Source organism: Limulus polyphemus, unplaced genomic scaffold (genome assembly GCF_000517525.1).
Source record: "Limulus polyphemus unplaced genomic scaffold, Limulus_polyphemus-2.1.2 Scaffold397, whole genome shotgun sequence".
Lineage (NCBI taxonomy): Eukaryota > Metazoa > Arthropoda > Merostomata > Xiphosura > Limulidae > Limulus > Limulus polyphemus.
In genome coordinates, this window is record NW_013666007.1 from 133760 (window position 1) to 145957 (window position 12198).

The 12198-nt window shown below is 33.9% G+C and overlaps 1 protein-coding gene across 5 annotated transcripts in view; it reads left to right on the forward strand.

Annotated features, from left to right (window-relative positions):
- The window catches only part of LOC106457961 (peripheral plasma membrane protein CASK-like), a 253764-nt gene that overhangs the window by 79032 nt on the left and 162534 nt on the right, over positions 1-12198 (forward strand). For all 5 annotated transcript variants that reach the window (XM_022384048.1, XM_013917406.2, XM_022384049.1 and 2 more), the window contains exon 3: positions 6946-7051. In XM_022384048.1, coding sequence (XP_022239756.1) covers positions 6946-7051 — 106 coding nt within the window. The remainder of the gene's footprint in view (positions 1-6945; positions 7052-12198) is intronic.

The following is a 12198-nucleotide window of genomic DNA, read 5'->3' on the forward strand; positions in this document are numbered from 1 at the left end:
TACAATACTAAATTAAGAATGGCTAGCGCAGATAGCCCTCGTGTAGCTTTGCGCGAAATCCATAACAAACAAACAAACCCTACCTTTATCTCTAGTTTTGTGTTTAATGCAAACTAAAAGCAGATAAACAGGTTAGCTGAATGGAACATGCCACTAGTTGTAATTAACCAATTAACAAATTGAATAGGGCAAATAAAAGAACAATCATTCCATAGGTTTTCTCTTGATTATTATTTAGGATTCAGAACATGTATACATGTAATCGCACACACCCACCCAAAAGCGCCATCAAATAAAGTACTTAACAGAGTTAAACACAGTAGACGATAGAGATTAAAATAATAAAGTGAACCGATAGTCATAATTTAACAAGCAACGTTAGAGTATCTTTGAATTGCAGTTTAAAAATATAATTAAAACTCGTCATTCGTGGTGTCTGATGCTACATGCATAGGTTTTTGGTCACAAAACCATGTTAACGAATTGTTGCATGTATTTAATCAACAAACACTCAAATACTATTAGCATATATATCACAAAACGATTTTTATTTTCATTCTGTTGCCCTTCTAGTATTTAAAGACAATTTAGTGAAAGCTCTTATGAATTATGCTTTTCTTATTACGTAAACAAATCGTACTCGGAAATCTTCAAACTTAAATTCATTAAGTTTTTTCTTTTATTATTATTATAGTAGTAGTATCAGTGAACAAACTGGCAACTTGAAGTTTGAGGTGCCTAAGCAACTAAGTATGGTAACTAATATTGCAGTATGCAGGATAACAATTACAATATGTTATAGTTTCTGTTCTGGACAGATTTTATTTATAAGCAGTTAGGTATGTGTTTGAATTTGTTTTGAAAACAATAATATATTATAACTATGAAATTCCTAATAAGCGGACGTATGTGTCATAACTAAGTGACCTGGCTATGCCGATGAATAATTTACCATTAAAAGCGGTTGTCCTCGGTTAAATAAGGACACAGTTCTGTAGAACAATCTGAATACTTGACAAGCTTTGCACGGCACGTTTTGGAATAATTTAGTGCCGCTGTCAATTTTGACTTTGTGTAACAAAGGTTGTTAATGATTTGAAAGAGTCTAGTGATTACCAAAAGTTAAGCAATTTTTAAAACTTGTAAACAACAACACCAGAAAAGGTTTTATTATGGACTCTTTTATTTCTTATCCAATTATGCCGAGTAGTTACGACAGAGTATTGTTACGTTCCTTTTGAAATATTTAAGGGAGTAGTAAATAGTAATTCTTTACAATTGTTTGGACTAATGCCTAGACGAATCAGATGCGTGTGATCTTTTCAACCTTTCATATTGGTCTTATTAATCAGCAGACTCACTAGTTAAACATTGAGTTGCAAGCAGAATTGGGTATAGTGTTAAAATAAATGAATATCTGTTTGAATTAAAACTACAGCATGGTCTTGTTGGTTACTATGCATGGATGACACAACATAAACTAGTCAATTTATATATACAAGACTTAAACGGTATCTTCAACCTGAACAACACTGTACACAAACTTTGGATCTGACATGTCGCAGCCTGACATACTAATTACTAGTGTAGGCGGCCCAGGGTTACACTACATTGTAGGTGACTATTCAAATATACTAGTAGCAAATACTGGGAGGGGGTTGAATCTTAATATCAACGTTATTACATGCAAGATCTGTTAAGTAAAATATCGTATTACAGAAAAACGCCATCTCCAAAAATGCTCGTCCTTTCAGCTGTGGGGGCGTTATAATGTTAATCGCAATCCCGCTATTCGTTGATAAATAGTAGCCTAAGAGTTGGCAGTGGCGAGAAATAGAAAAATTAAAACAACGCCTATGCTGAGGGAGAAATTACACCCACGATGCGGGAGGAAGAGGTCTAGATTGCACCTGGTCCTCCCAGGTTCAAACAAGGACCTAAATCTCGATGTAGCAGAACAATATGTTCGATTTGAACGCCCGAGAATATCAGGTTTGTAAGTCACTGTAACGCTTTGGATGTGATTATGGTAATTCTAAGAAAGGCACACAGGCTTAAAGGGACGAGCAAAAGGCTAAAAATAGTTGTATCCACGTAACGCGTTATAGAAAATGCTTAAACATATTGCCTACGTTGGTTTTTGTTTTCTTTTGTAGTCATAGGTAATCATCAAGTGGCAGTGAATTGAGGGTGTTGATAAATGTTATTTTAACATATTGCCGCATCATTTCAGTTGGCTTGCGCTCCTGACGTAAATTGTCATAAGAAAGAAACGTGTTTATATTTGAAGCTGTTAATGGAACTAGGACATCTGCATTGCGGAACAGCTAAGTAGAAAATGACTTTAATATTCAGTACTCGATGTAAAAATATATAAAGATGAATTTCAAGAACAGTGTCTTGATATAGTGTTATGCTGACAAGCAATCGCTAAAAGTAGTAAAGGTGGTTTTATCTTTAAATTTAAGACTTGGTTCTTAAAGGGTCTTTCATAGACAAGCATAATATAAATATGCATCGAAACACCAGATTTGGCTAGATAAATTTTTTAGTCGCTTGTTGTTTATGACAGTCTTTAAATTAACGGTGAAGTATTTGGGAGTATATTATGTTTTCTTTTTCTTTTAGTTTAAAAAGATCAACAGTTTGAGTTTATCAAATTTTTTGAAAATATTCACACATATACACGTTCAGCATACTTGACGGCAGTGAAACCGACTTTGATATGTCTTGACCTTATTCTTGCACTAGCCGCATATTGTCCAGTGATCCTTCCTATTATATATCTGAAATATCAGTCGGAAGGTGTCGCTGGAGATTTGCTGTAGTATTAGTCTATGTGTTCTCTAGTAACATCCACTATGTGGAGACTCTGAAATACCCATAAGATATGTTCTCCCAGTTTTGTTTTGTTTTTACTTAGGAGAATTATCACTGTGGGAGAGATTACCTTGTTGTGGTATTTACATAGTCGTTAATTCACCCAGTTTACTCAGATTGGTTTCAACTTAGTTACAAACAAATTATACTTATTTTACACCTTGTCAGTGAGGTTAGAAAATCAGGCTTATTCCCTAATTCATTTTATTTCGTATATCCTGTTGTTGCGGTGCTACTCTTACCGGTATATAATAAGTGTATCCGAGAATGCATAGGCCTACTACAACCTTCTGCAACTTCGAAACTGTTGTGTTTCCTTCTACCAATCATGAATGAAGTGAAGTGCTGATGTGCTATATGCCAGTGATCACCAATTACTTTCTACACTGGGCCACTTCAGATGACCGTAAAGCCAAGGGCCTGGCCTGGGCCTGTTGGGGAATACATGCTTCCCCATATACAGTTTTGCTAGACTCTTGAGCATCATAATGATTAACAGTGTGATATCTGATCATAGTGCGGGCCATGAATTGGGCTTTCGAGGTTTCTAATATGGCCCGTGGACTGCCTATTGGTGGGTACCACTGTATTAGACTGAAACACAAGTTGTGAAAATATCATAGTCAACTCTCCTAGCTGCACGAACCAGGCTTAATACTGACTTCCTTCTACTCGATCAAACCAAAGCCTTTAAAATGCGACGTTCTCGCTTTTACTCTTTACCAGAAAAAGGAAACTAATGTTTAACAAGTTTTCGAAACAAATAAATAAAATTTAATTTTGAAAAACGTTGCCGAAATAAAATTGGTAGTAAATAGGCATAAACCATGAACCTCATGAAGGAGCAGAAACGTGAAATGTACCAAGAAAAACAGAAAAGAAGCTAACAGCTGCTCGACACAGCCTGCATCGATGCATGCTGGGAGTAACAAAGAAAGACAGAAAAAAACAGCGAATGAATCAGACGAATATGCAAGATGTTACTCAAAAGGAATGAAGTAACAGTATGTTAGATCTGTGATTAGAAGATGAGGAGACCGATGAACAAAGAAGGTGTCACTGAATGGACCACAATAAAGGATAATTGAATACGTTAAGGTAAAAATGAAATGGGAAGAAGAAAAACCTTGGCAAGTATTTTGGTTTGAAAATCAAATGAGCCCCTGGAGGGCTTGAGAGACAACCAGGGGAGCTCAGAAACTGTAGTTTCTCTTCACCTCACACGCGATGTTATGTGAAATGGGGAGATGAATTTAACTACTTATATACGTAGGAAATGTTTTAGTTCAATTGCCGAAGACAAAATAAGTTGTAAGACTCATGCTGAGGTGCCAGTGTTGCCCAGTCTCGAGAGAAAAATAAGCAGCATTGCTTTTCAAAACAAACCTAAAGCAAGCAACACTGCCTTTCAAAACTGCTGTTTTATGGCTCACCCTCAAATGGCGATTTGCGCGGCTTGATTGGAATATAGAATGTTCGCGATGTGGGTATATATTTTAATTGAACAGGAGTTGGGATAAGATGATTCTAAAATTATAATAATGTGAAGGCTATTCATTGAGCCAGTCAATTACCGAAACCACTTCTAGAACAATTTTACTGTGTTGAAGTGAACTATCTAAAAAAAAAAGCCCAAATAAGCGATCTCAGAATAAAACAAGTCCAAAAAACCGCAACCCGCAACTCTGAAAAGTAAATTGACAAAAATAAATAAACAAGCCTAATTCTAGTCATTTTATGCGAAGTTGGCATCACTATGAGACGCTCATTCAACATTGTATAGATAAACATTATGATAATGAAACTAATAATAATTCAGTAGATTAATTATGTAGAGTTGCAGAAACATAATGTCCACAAAAAATACGTTAATGCTAGTCCCTCATTATTAACTTTCTGATAGGCCTAATACTTGTACATAAACCTCTAGGGCATATTTCTTGTATCAGCTTTTCTCTTGTCATCTAGGGGTTAACCCTCCCATTGACCTCCAACCTCTTTCCTACGTAATAATTTTGCAACCCCAAATGAATACATGGCATCCTAGATAAACTGATTAATTTCTTAACAAATTTGTTAAAACCTGCGAAGTCTGGTAGTGTCGACAGCCAAACGTACAGGATATATCGTTTGTGTTCGTCATTTTAAGTCGGTAACTTGGCAGCAAAGGCCAGTATATCGCTATTTTATGTATGTATGTGTGAATACAATATACTGAGACATATTTTAATGTCATGAAGGAATATTTTATGCTACAGTTTTCTTTGGTATTGATATTTTTGTGGACTTGTTTTTTGTATTTCACACGTTAAAATTGATGTTACTTGATGTTAAGCGTTACCTTCGTAGCTTATGCAGGTCGGTTTTCGGTGGATCGTTTTATGCTTAGTAAGCATGCTTTCAAATTACTCGCCATTCGGTTAGGTAGAACATGCGCAGAACTATGAAGGTGGGTTTGGTCTTTAATGCGAAGTAATAGGACGTAAAATTTTTCTCTAATGACTTAAAATTAATCAGTGTTGTGGAAAAGTGATGAATCAGCTTCTTTCCTCGCGGAGGAGTACTTCACGAAAGAACTAACAAATCCCGAGCTAGTTCCCCGTTCCTTGCCAAGAAGTATTTATCTTTATCACCACGTTGCTATAAAAGCATCTTATGCAATCTGTATTTGGTATATCTTAATTGTATTTCAGGACATTTGGCTCCGACTTAAACGCACAGATAGACACGCACTCTGTATGATAAAATAGTTCATGTAGTTACAATAGTTTTTTTTAATAATCAGCTATAAATACAAGCTCAGGTAAAAGAAGTTATAGTTTATGGTGAATGTATACGTTAAAATATGTTTGTAGAGAACAAAATTGGATAATTTGAATAATATACTATTTTATAAAGATCCTTTTTTATAACAATTAATAAAAAAAAACATTTTGTAAATGTAAAATCATGTAGGGATGACAGTGCCAGAAAGAATGCAAAGAAGAATATAGGAATGATACAGCTACACATAGATCATCTCTACATGACTTTCAATATTAAAATCTAATATTACACTGTAAAATACACGAGAACAAAATGGTCACGAGATTGGCCAATTCAACCGACCTCGTAGTGAAAGTCTGTAATAATCAAGACATGTTTTGACTCAACTTAGTTTTCTTTGTACCTAAGTCTTAGGATCTTAGTTACACTAAACTGATGCCTATCCTGTCATGACCATGATATTATGATAAACAAACTTCATACCAACAGTCAGGAATATATAACTTCCAACTGCAGTAATATTAAAGTCAAGTATGCATTTTACAGTGTCACATTAAATTTTCATATTGAAAATCATATAAGGATAATCTTTATAAACCTGTATCAACCCTGTATTCTTTTTGGCACTGCCATCCTTAAATCATTTTACAGTTACAAAATATTTTTATTACTTGTTTTGTGACGATTTTCCTCTGACTGAAAGTTAATGTATATTATGATTGTGTGTAGTACAATTTAATATCATGTGTATTGATTTTTTTTTACCTCTTCACTTCATACATAACACTGGGATTGGCTTCCTAAAGACATAGATTGTATATTGTACAAATCATTGAGTATTCTACAGTCGCATAATATTCATGTATTATTTTAGCTGGTAATTCCATGTTCACCCTGTAATTAAGCTTTTTAAAGGAACACCAGATTTATGTAAAAAAAAGCTAACTTCAAGGGGTAATGGTAACGTCGTTTACACTAGAATTATGATTTTTTAAAATTACATTCCTACATATAGAGTCTACCGACTCTGATAAAGTAACATTAGTATTTATAAACAGGTAAGAATACATTGTTTACTAAAATATCGTTTTCTTTTGAAACCACATGGTTCTGATACTCAGTAACTTGGGGTTGAACGGAAAGATCTCATCTCTATTTCTTTTGTTAAGAAGAAGCCTTCCTTTATAAAATCAAGTTTTACAGGGTGTATTATTTTCTTACTGTTATTAAAATATTAGAGAAGTTGTTTCTTGTTTTGCTTTAAACTGTACTGAATAACTATTTCTTCTGTTACTACAGACTTGAAGAGAGAAGTAACCATCTGCCACATGTTGAAGCACCCACACATAGTAGAACTTTTGGAGACGTACAGCAGTGAGGGAATGCTGTACATGGTTTTTGAATAGTACGTATGTACAATTTCTCTAACAAAAACAGTTGCATTGTTGTTTAATCTCTGGTAGAGGAAGCTGCCACTTCTGCGTGCATCTGTATTGTTATGTAGTTGTATGTTATATTGTTATTTTGAGAATGTTTTTTTTTTTTGTGACGAATTGGAGTAAAAGTGTTTGCTTTTAATATTTTTTGTGACAACATGTTATAAATTGGGCGTATTTGTTGATGTGCTGTAAATGTAAAAAAATTAAGTCTGGCAATCTAAAATATTGAAAGTGAGAAGTTGAGACATTTTTAGTATAGGGAATTTGTACATGATGAAAGAGTACATAAATGAGCTTTTGAATAGTTATAGTGTAGTGAACAATTGAATAACCTGAGATATTTAATTTCCTGCAAGCGGGGGGGGGGGCATGTAAGAAAGAGTTTATTGTGAATTTCGTGAGTGAATGAATGACTTTTTCCGCGTTTGGATATTCCCACTGTTTAAACATTGTCCTAGTATAATGAGTTTAGAGGATACACACATTTATTTCCACATAAATTATCTATCCAAAAGAGACTTATTGCATATTGAGTTTTTTTAAAGAAATTACCCAATTTTGATGTCCTGTTTAATGTTTAGAATATTAAAAACTGTTTTTCATAAGTCACTAAATCTGCGTAACAGGAATAGATTTAGTTTTTAAATGTCACACACTTTTTGTTACGAACGTTTATCCCCCCCACCCGTCATTCTTTATTTTATTTTATGTTATGTTTATTGTTATGAATTAAAACAAAAAATGTATTTGTCGAGGTCAAACACTCCACTTTTGGATACTCATAATGACTATGGTATTTGAATGGCTTTTCATCCTTAATTTATGACATGAGGTGGCAACAGAACAGAGGGAGTCACTTGTCATCTAAAATTTATCACAATAACATTCCACTGGTACCATTTTCCTGTGTTCTTCTTCCGAACTACCAATATCTTTTCTTATTCCTATATATTTAAAGTAAAAAAAAATGAACCAGGTTTGCGAGAAAAAAAATGCTATTCGTAACGCAAGTTATAAGAAAATGATATTCCAGCCAGTGGTTGTACGTACAGCAAAATGATATTCCAGCCAGTGGTTGTACGTACAGCATCTGTCGTTCTCTTTTTATGAATTGAGTTCAAAACCTGTTATGGACAGGAGTGTTTTGTTCTTTTGGTCCTTGATTAGTGCTTGTTGTAATTAACATGTTTTGTGCCATCTGTTGAATTGCTGTGATGTTGTATTGTGGTTGTTGTGTATTATTGTTTTTGTTTTGCTACGTTTTGAATTATTGTCTAAAGTTTTGTTGTGATTTTCTTCATAGATAATCTATGTTGTGTATTTAAATGTTGTCTGACATTCCATAGTGGGTGTACTAAGTTTGCTTTTAGTTGAATTACTGTCTAAAACTGTGTACTTATATGTAAGTAGTTTTGTGTTACGCGTTTAAGAAAAATCCGCAAGTTCGAAATACGAGAGCACATGAAAATTTGTTTTGATAATATGAACGTATTCCATCAAGAATAATTTTTAGTCATTTGTTGTATGTTTGGCTCACTCACTCAATACTGGAGAAAAACAGTGAGTTCAGATAATGGAAAGTACAAGTAATCAGTTATCGCTATGGTCAACTTTCTTATCTTATAGCCTAAACATACAAGTTATTTATCTGGAAACATAGACTCGCATGTATTATTTATTGTTTTTATTACCCTGTTAATATATTTTTTTCCTAAGAATTTTTTTTATTTTTTGTACTGGCAATATTATTTCCTTATCTTTTCATATGAACGAAGATTTTGTGAATTGAATTCTCGGTAGGGTAAGGCACGCCCTCTATTATATCTCAGCATCAAAGTGAGTCTTTCACATTTGACTTATTCACTCGGGAAATGTAATATCCAATCCTTCACGTACCTTGTCAAAATAATTGTTTAATTCACTACTGTTTTCTAAGGTATTGCCACGTACGAAAAGCTTGATGCGTCAATTAAAGATTTAATAGGAAATTGCATGAATGCATTTTTGATATTGCTTAATTTTCTGGGTGTAGGGAATCGCCTATTCCATAAATTCTTGTAACACTTGCATAACTTCACACAAATATACATCCACAATGCTTTGTAATATCAATACAATATTTATTTTTGTATTTTCTGACAATTAAAGTACACTTTGTTACACAGATTAACTTTTGGCCTGTCCTTGGAAAATAAGTTATTTTAGAGAAAGTAATGAACAATATGGTTGAAAGTAACTGGCTTGAGTGGCTGCGTTAAATGCTGGAACTTAGTTATTTGAAGATAAAAGTTATATTTAGTAATGGTAAGAGCTAGGAATATTAAGCATACTTCAGCATAAAAACATCCTCTAACCTTTCAAGATAAGTATCTGTAAGTATTATAGGTGAGCAACATTGCGATAATGCAATGTGATTGTTACGTCTTTATGACATATATGGCCCTAAGTAACTTGGAATTTGTTTAGTTACAGCTTGAAGTATGCATATTGAATTTCAGCCCATTTTGTAAAGGTAAACACAGAATATTAACTACCTCTATTGGGGTTTCACGTGATGAAATATACAACTCGGTTAGCCTCTCGCCTGTGTTTAACAAGTAACGTATTCAGTATTTTCTTTTGATTATAAGATATGACTGTGTATGAGTCAAGACTGCTTTCTTGTATGAAGCACTTGTAAGAAACCCGTGTTGAAAATGCGGTTTTCGTAGATATACCGATAACCTTCAGGTTAGAATAGTAGCCACATTAACTGGAGTTACGGCTGAAAATGAACTGCGAGTTTAAATTGAGTTTCTGACTCGACTGATTAAATCTCAGATTGTAGTGGTTCCGCTCGAGTTGCACATAGATGTCAGTTCTGTGATTGCAAGCTTCCCTGTAACCTGTGATGGGGCATATCAACGGTGAGATGAATTCTTTGCCTTCTGTTTGGAAGGGACTACTGATGGTGGTGGTATTGACTGCATTAGTTAAGCTCTACAACATCACCCAGTGTTGTGGTGGCCATCTGTGGGAGTTAAGGCATAATTGGTGTTTACGTTACATTGGGATTTCCTCACATTACATGGTTAGTCAATTGGCAGCTTCCAAGAGACAACTTTGGACAGTGGATGTTCATAGATTGGTTCCTCTTTATCCACCAAGAAGTTTAGGTTTGCTCCAGAAGTCTTTTAGACTGCAAAGTAGTCATCCACATTGCTAAAACCACTGAAAAGATAGTTCCATTTCGTGTTAACAGAGAGAGAGAGTAAGTGCAAGTCAGGCATCAATATAATGTGAGAGAAACTCGTGGCAAGTCCAGTTGTAAAACAAGATAGCGAATAGCGATAATGGCTAATAATTTAACATTATGTAGCAAAATTTAGGATTGGAATTGCTTTTTTATAATTCAGTAATTCAACGAGTAGTGTAAGCTGTGATTTTTAAATTGTATCTATAGTCTGCTATAAAAACCGATTTTAGACATCAAACGCTTCAGTGAGCCGTTACCTCGCACCAACCTCAGCTAATATATTTAGTCACGTGAGAGTCTTCCTTCATTGTTTGTTTGTTATAATAAAACAGAGCCCAGGTACAATGGAGAAGGATGGGGGTAAAATTATAAGTGCTGATTCCTACACGTTAACAACCACAACAAGCATCAACGTTTATCTTTTCTTCATGTGAATCCACTAACACAAGCATCTTACAAGTGTAGTACAATTTGAAGCAGCTAAAATCGAAACCACACAGATGTCACTTACCACTTTTAAGCTATACAATTACAGTGGATATTAGCGTGCATTCCACGTGCAACTTGTACCAGAAGGAGAAATATTGAAAAATACTGTGTAAAACTGCATGCTTCTGAAATATTTAAGTCTACAGGATTGAACAAAAAACATCAAAAACAATTAAAAGAGTGGGTACATTAAGCATTATTTCGGTATTAACAAAATCTACTATTAGTGTGCTTCATTAAGCTTTATTTTTGTATTAACAAAAGCTGCGATTAGTGTGTTTCATTAAGCATTATTTTGGTATTAACAAAATCTATTATTAGTGTGCTTCATTAAGCTTTATTTTTGTATTAACAAAAGCTGCGATTAGTGTGTTTCATTAAGCATTATTTTGGTATTAACAAAATCTACTATTAGTGTGCTTCATTAAGCATTATTTTGGTATTAACAAAAGCTGCTATTAGTGTGCTTCATTAAGCTTTATTTTGGTATTGACAAAAGCTGCTATTAGTGTGCTTCATTAAGCTTTATTTTTGTATTAACAAAAGCTGCGATTAGTGTACTTCATTAAGTTTTATTTTTGTATTAACAAAAGCTGCGATTAGTGTGTTTCATTAAGCATTACTTTGGTATTAACAAAAGCTGCTATTAGTGTGCTTCATTAAGCTTTATTTTGGTATTGACAAAAGCTGCTATTAGTGTGCTTCATTAAGCTTTATTTCGGTATTAACAAAATCTACTATTAGTGTGCTTCATTAAGCATTATTTTGGTATTGACAAAATCTACTATTAGTGTGCTTCATTAAGCTTTATTTTGTTATTAACAAAAGCTGCTGTTAGTGTGCTTCACCTTCTACAGCTGCTTTAATTGCTTTTGAATATTTCAGTTCGGTCCAATTGAACATATTCCTCATTAACTTAGATATATGGGATACACTATATAACCTTTGAGTTTAGAAATTTTTACCACCATAAAGAAATACCTTTTTCTCTTCAGACTTCTTAAAGTGCACCAGTTTAAAATTAGACAGGTAATTAAGTACCAAAACTTCCTTTTGTTTTTTTATTGTGTGTCTGAAAATAAACCAGGCAGTGGGAAAGTTGTTTATGTATAGATCGGCAGTGAAACAGTTAATGTACTAGAAGCTTTATTTTTATTCATCTCTTGCTTGACAGTTGTGTATTCAATGTATTTTATTAATGCATGTGAAGCATAATCAATGAGCAACTTAGTATGTTTTGTCATTATTAATGTGCAATGCTACACATATCTATAACAACACACACACACACATATATATATATATATATATACACACACACACACACACACATATACACACACACACACACACACACACATATATATACACACACACACACACACACAC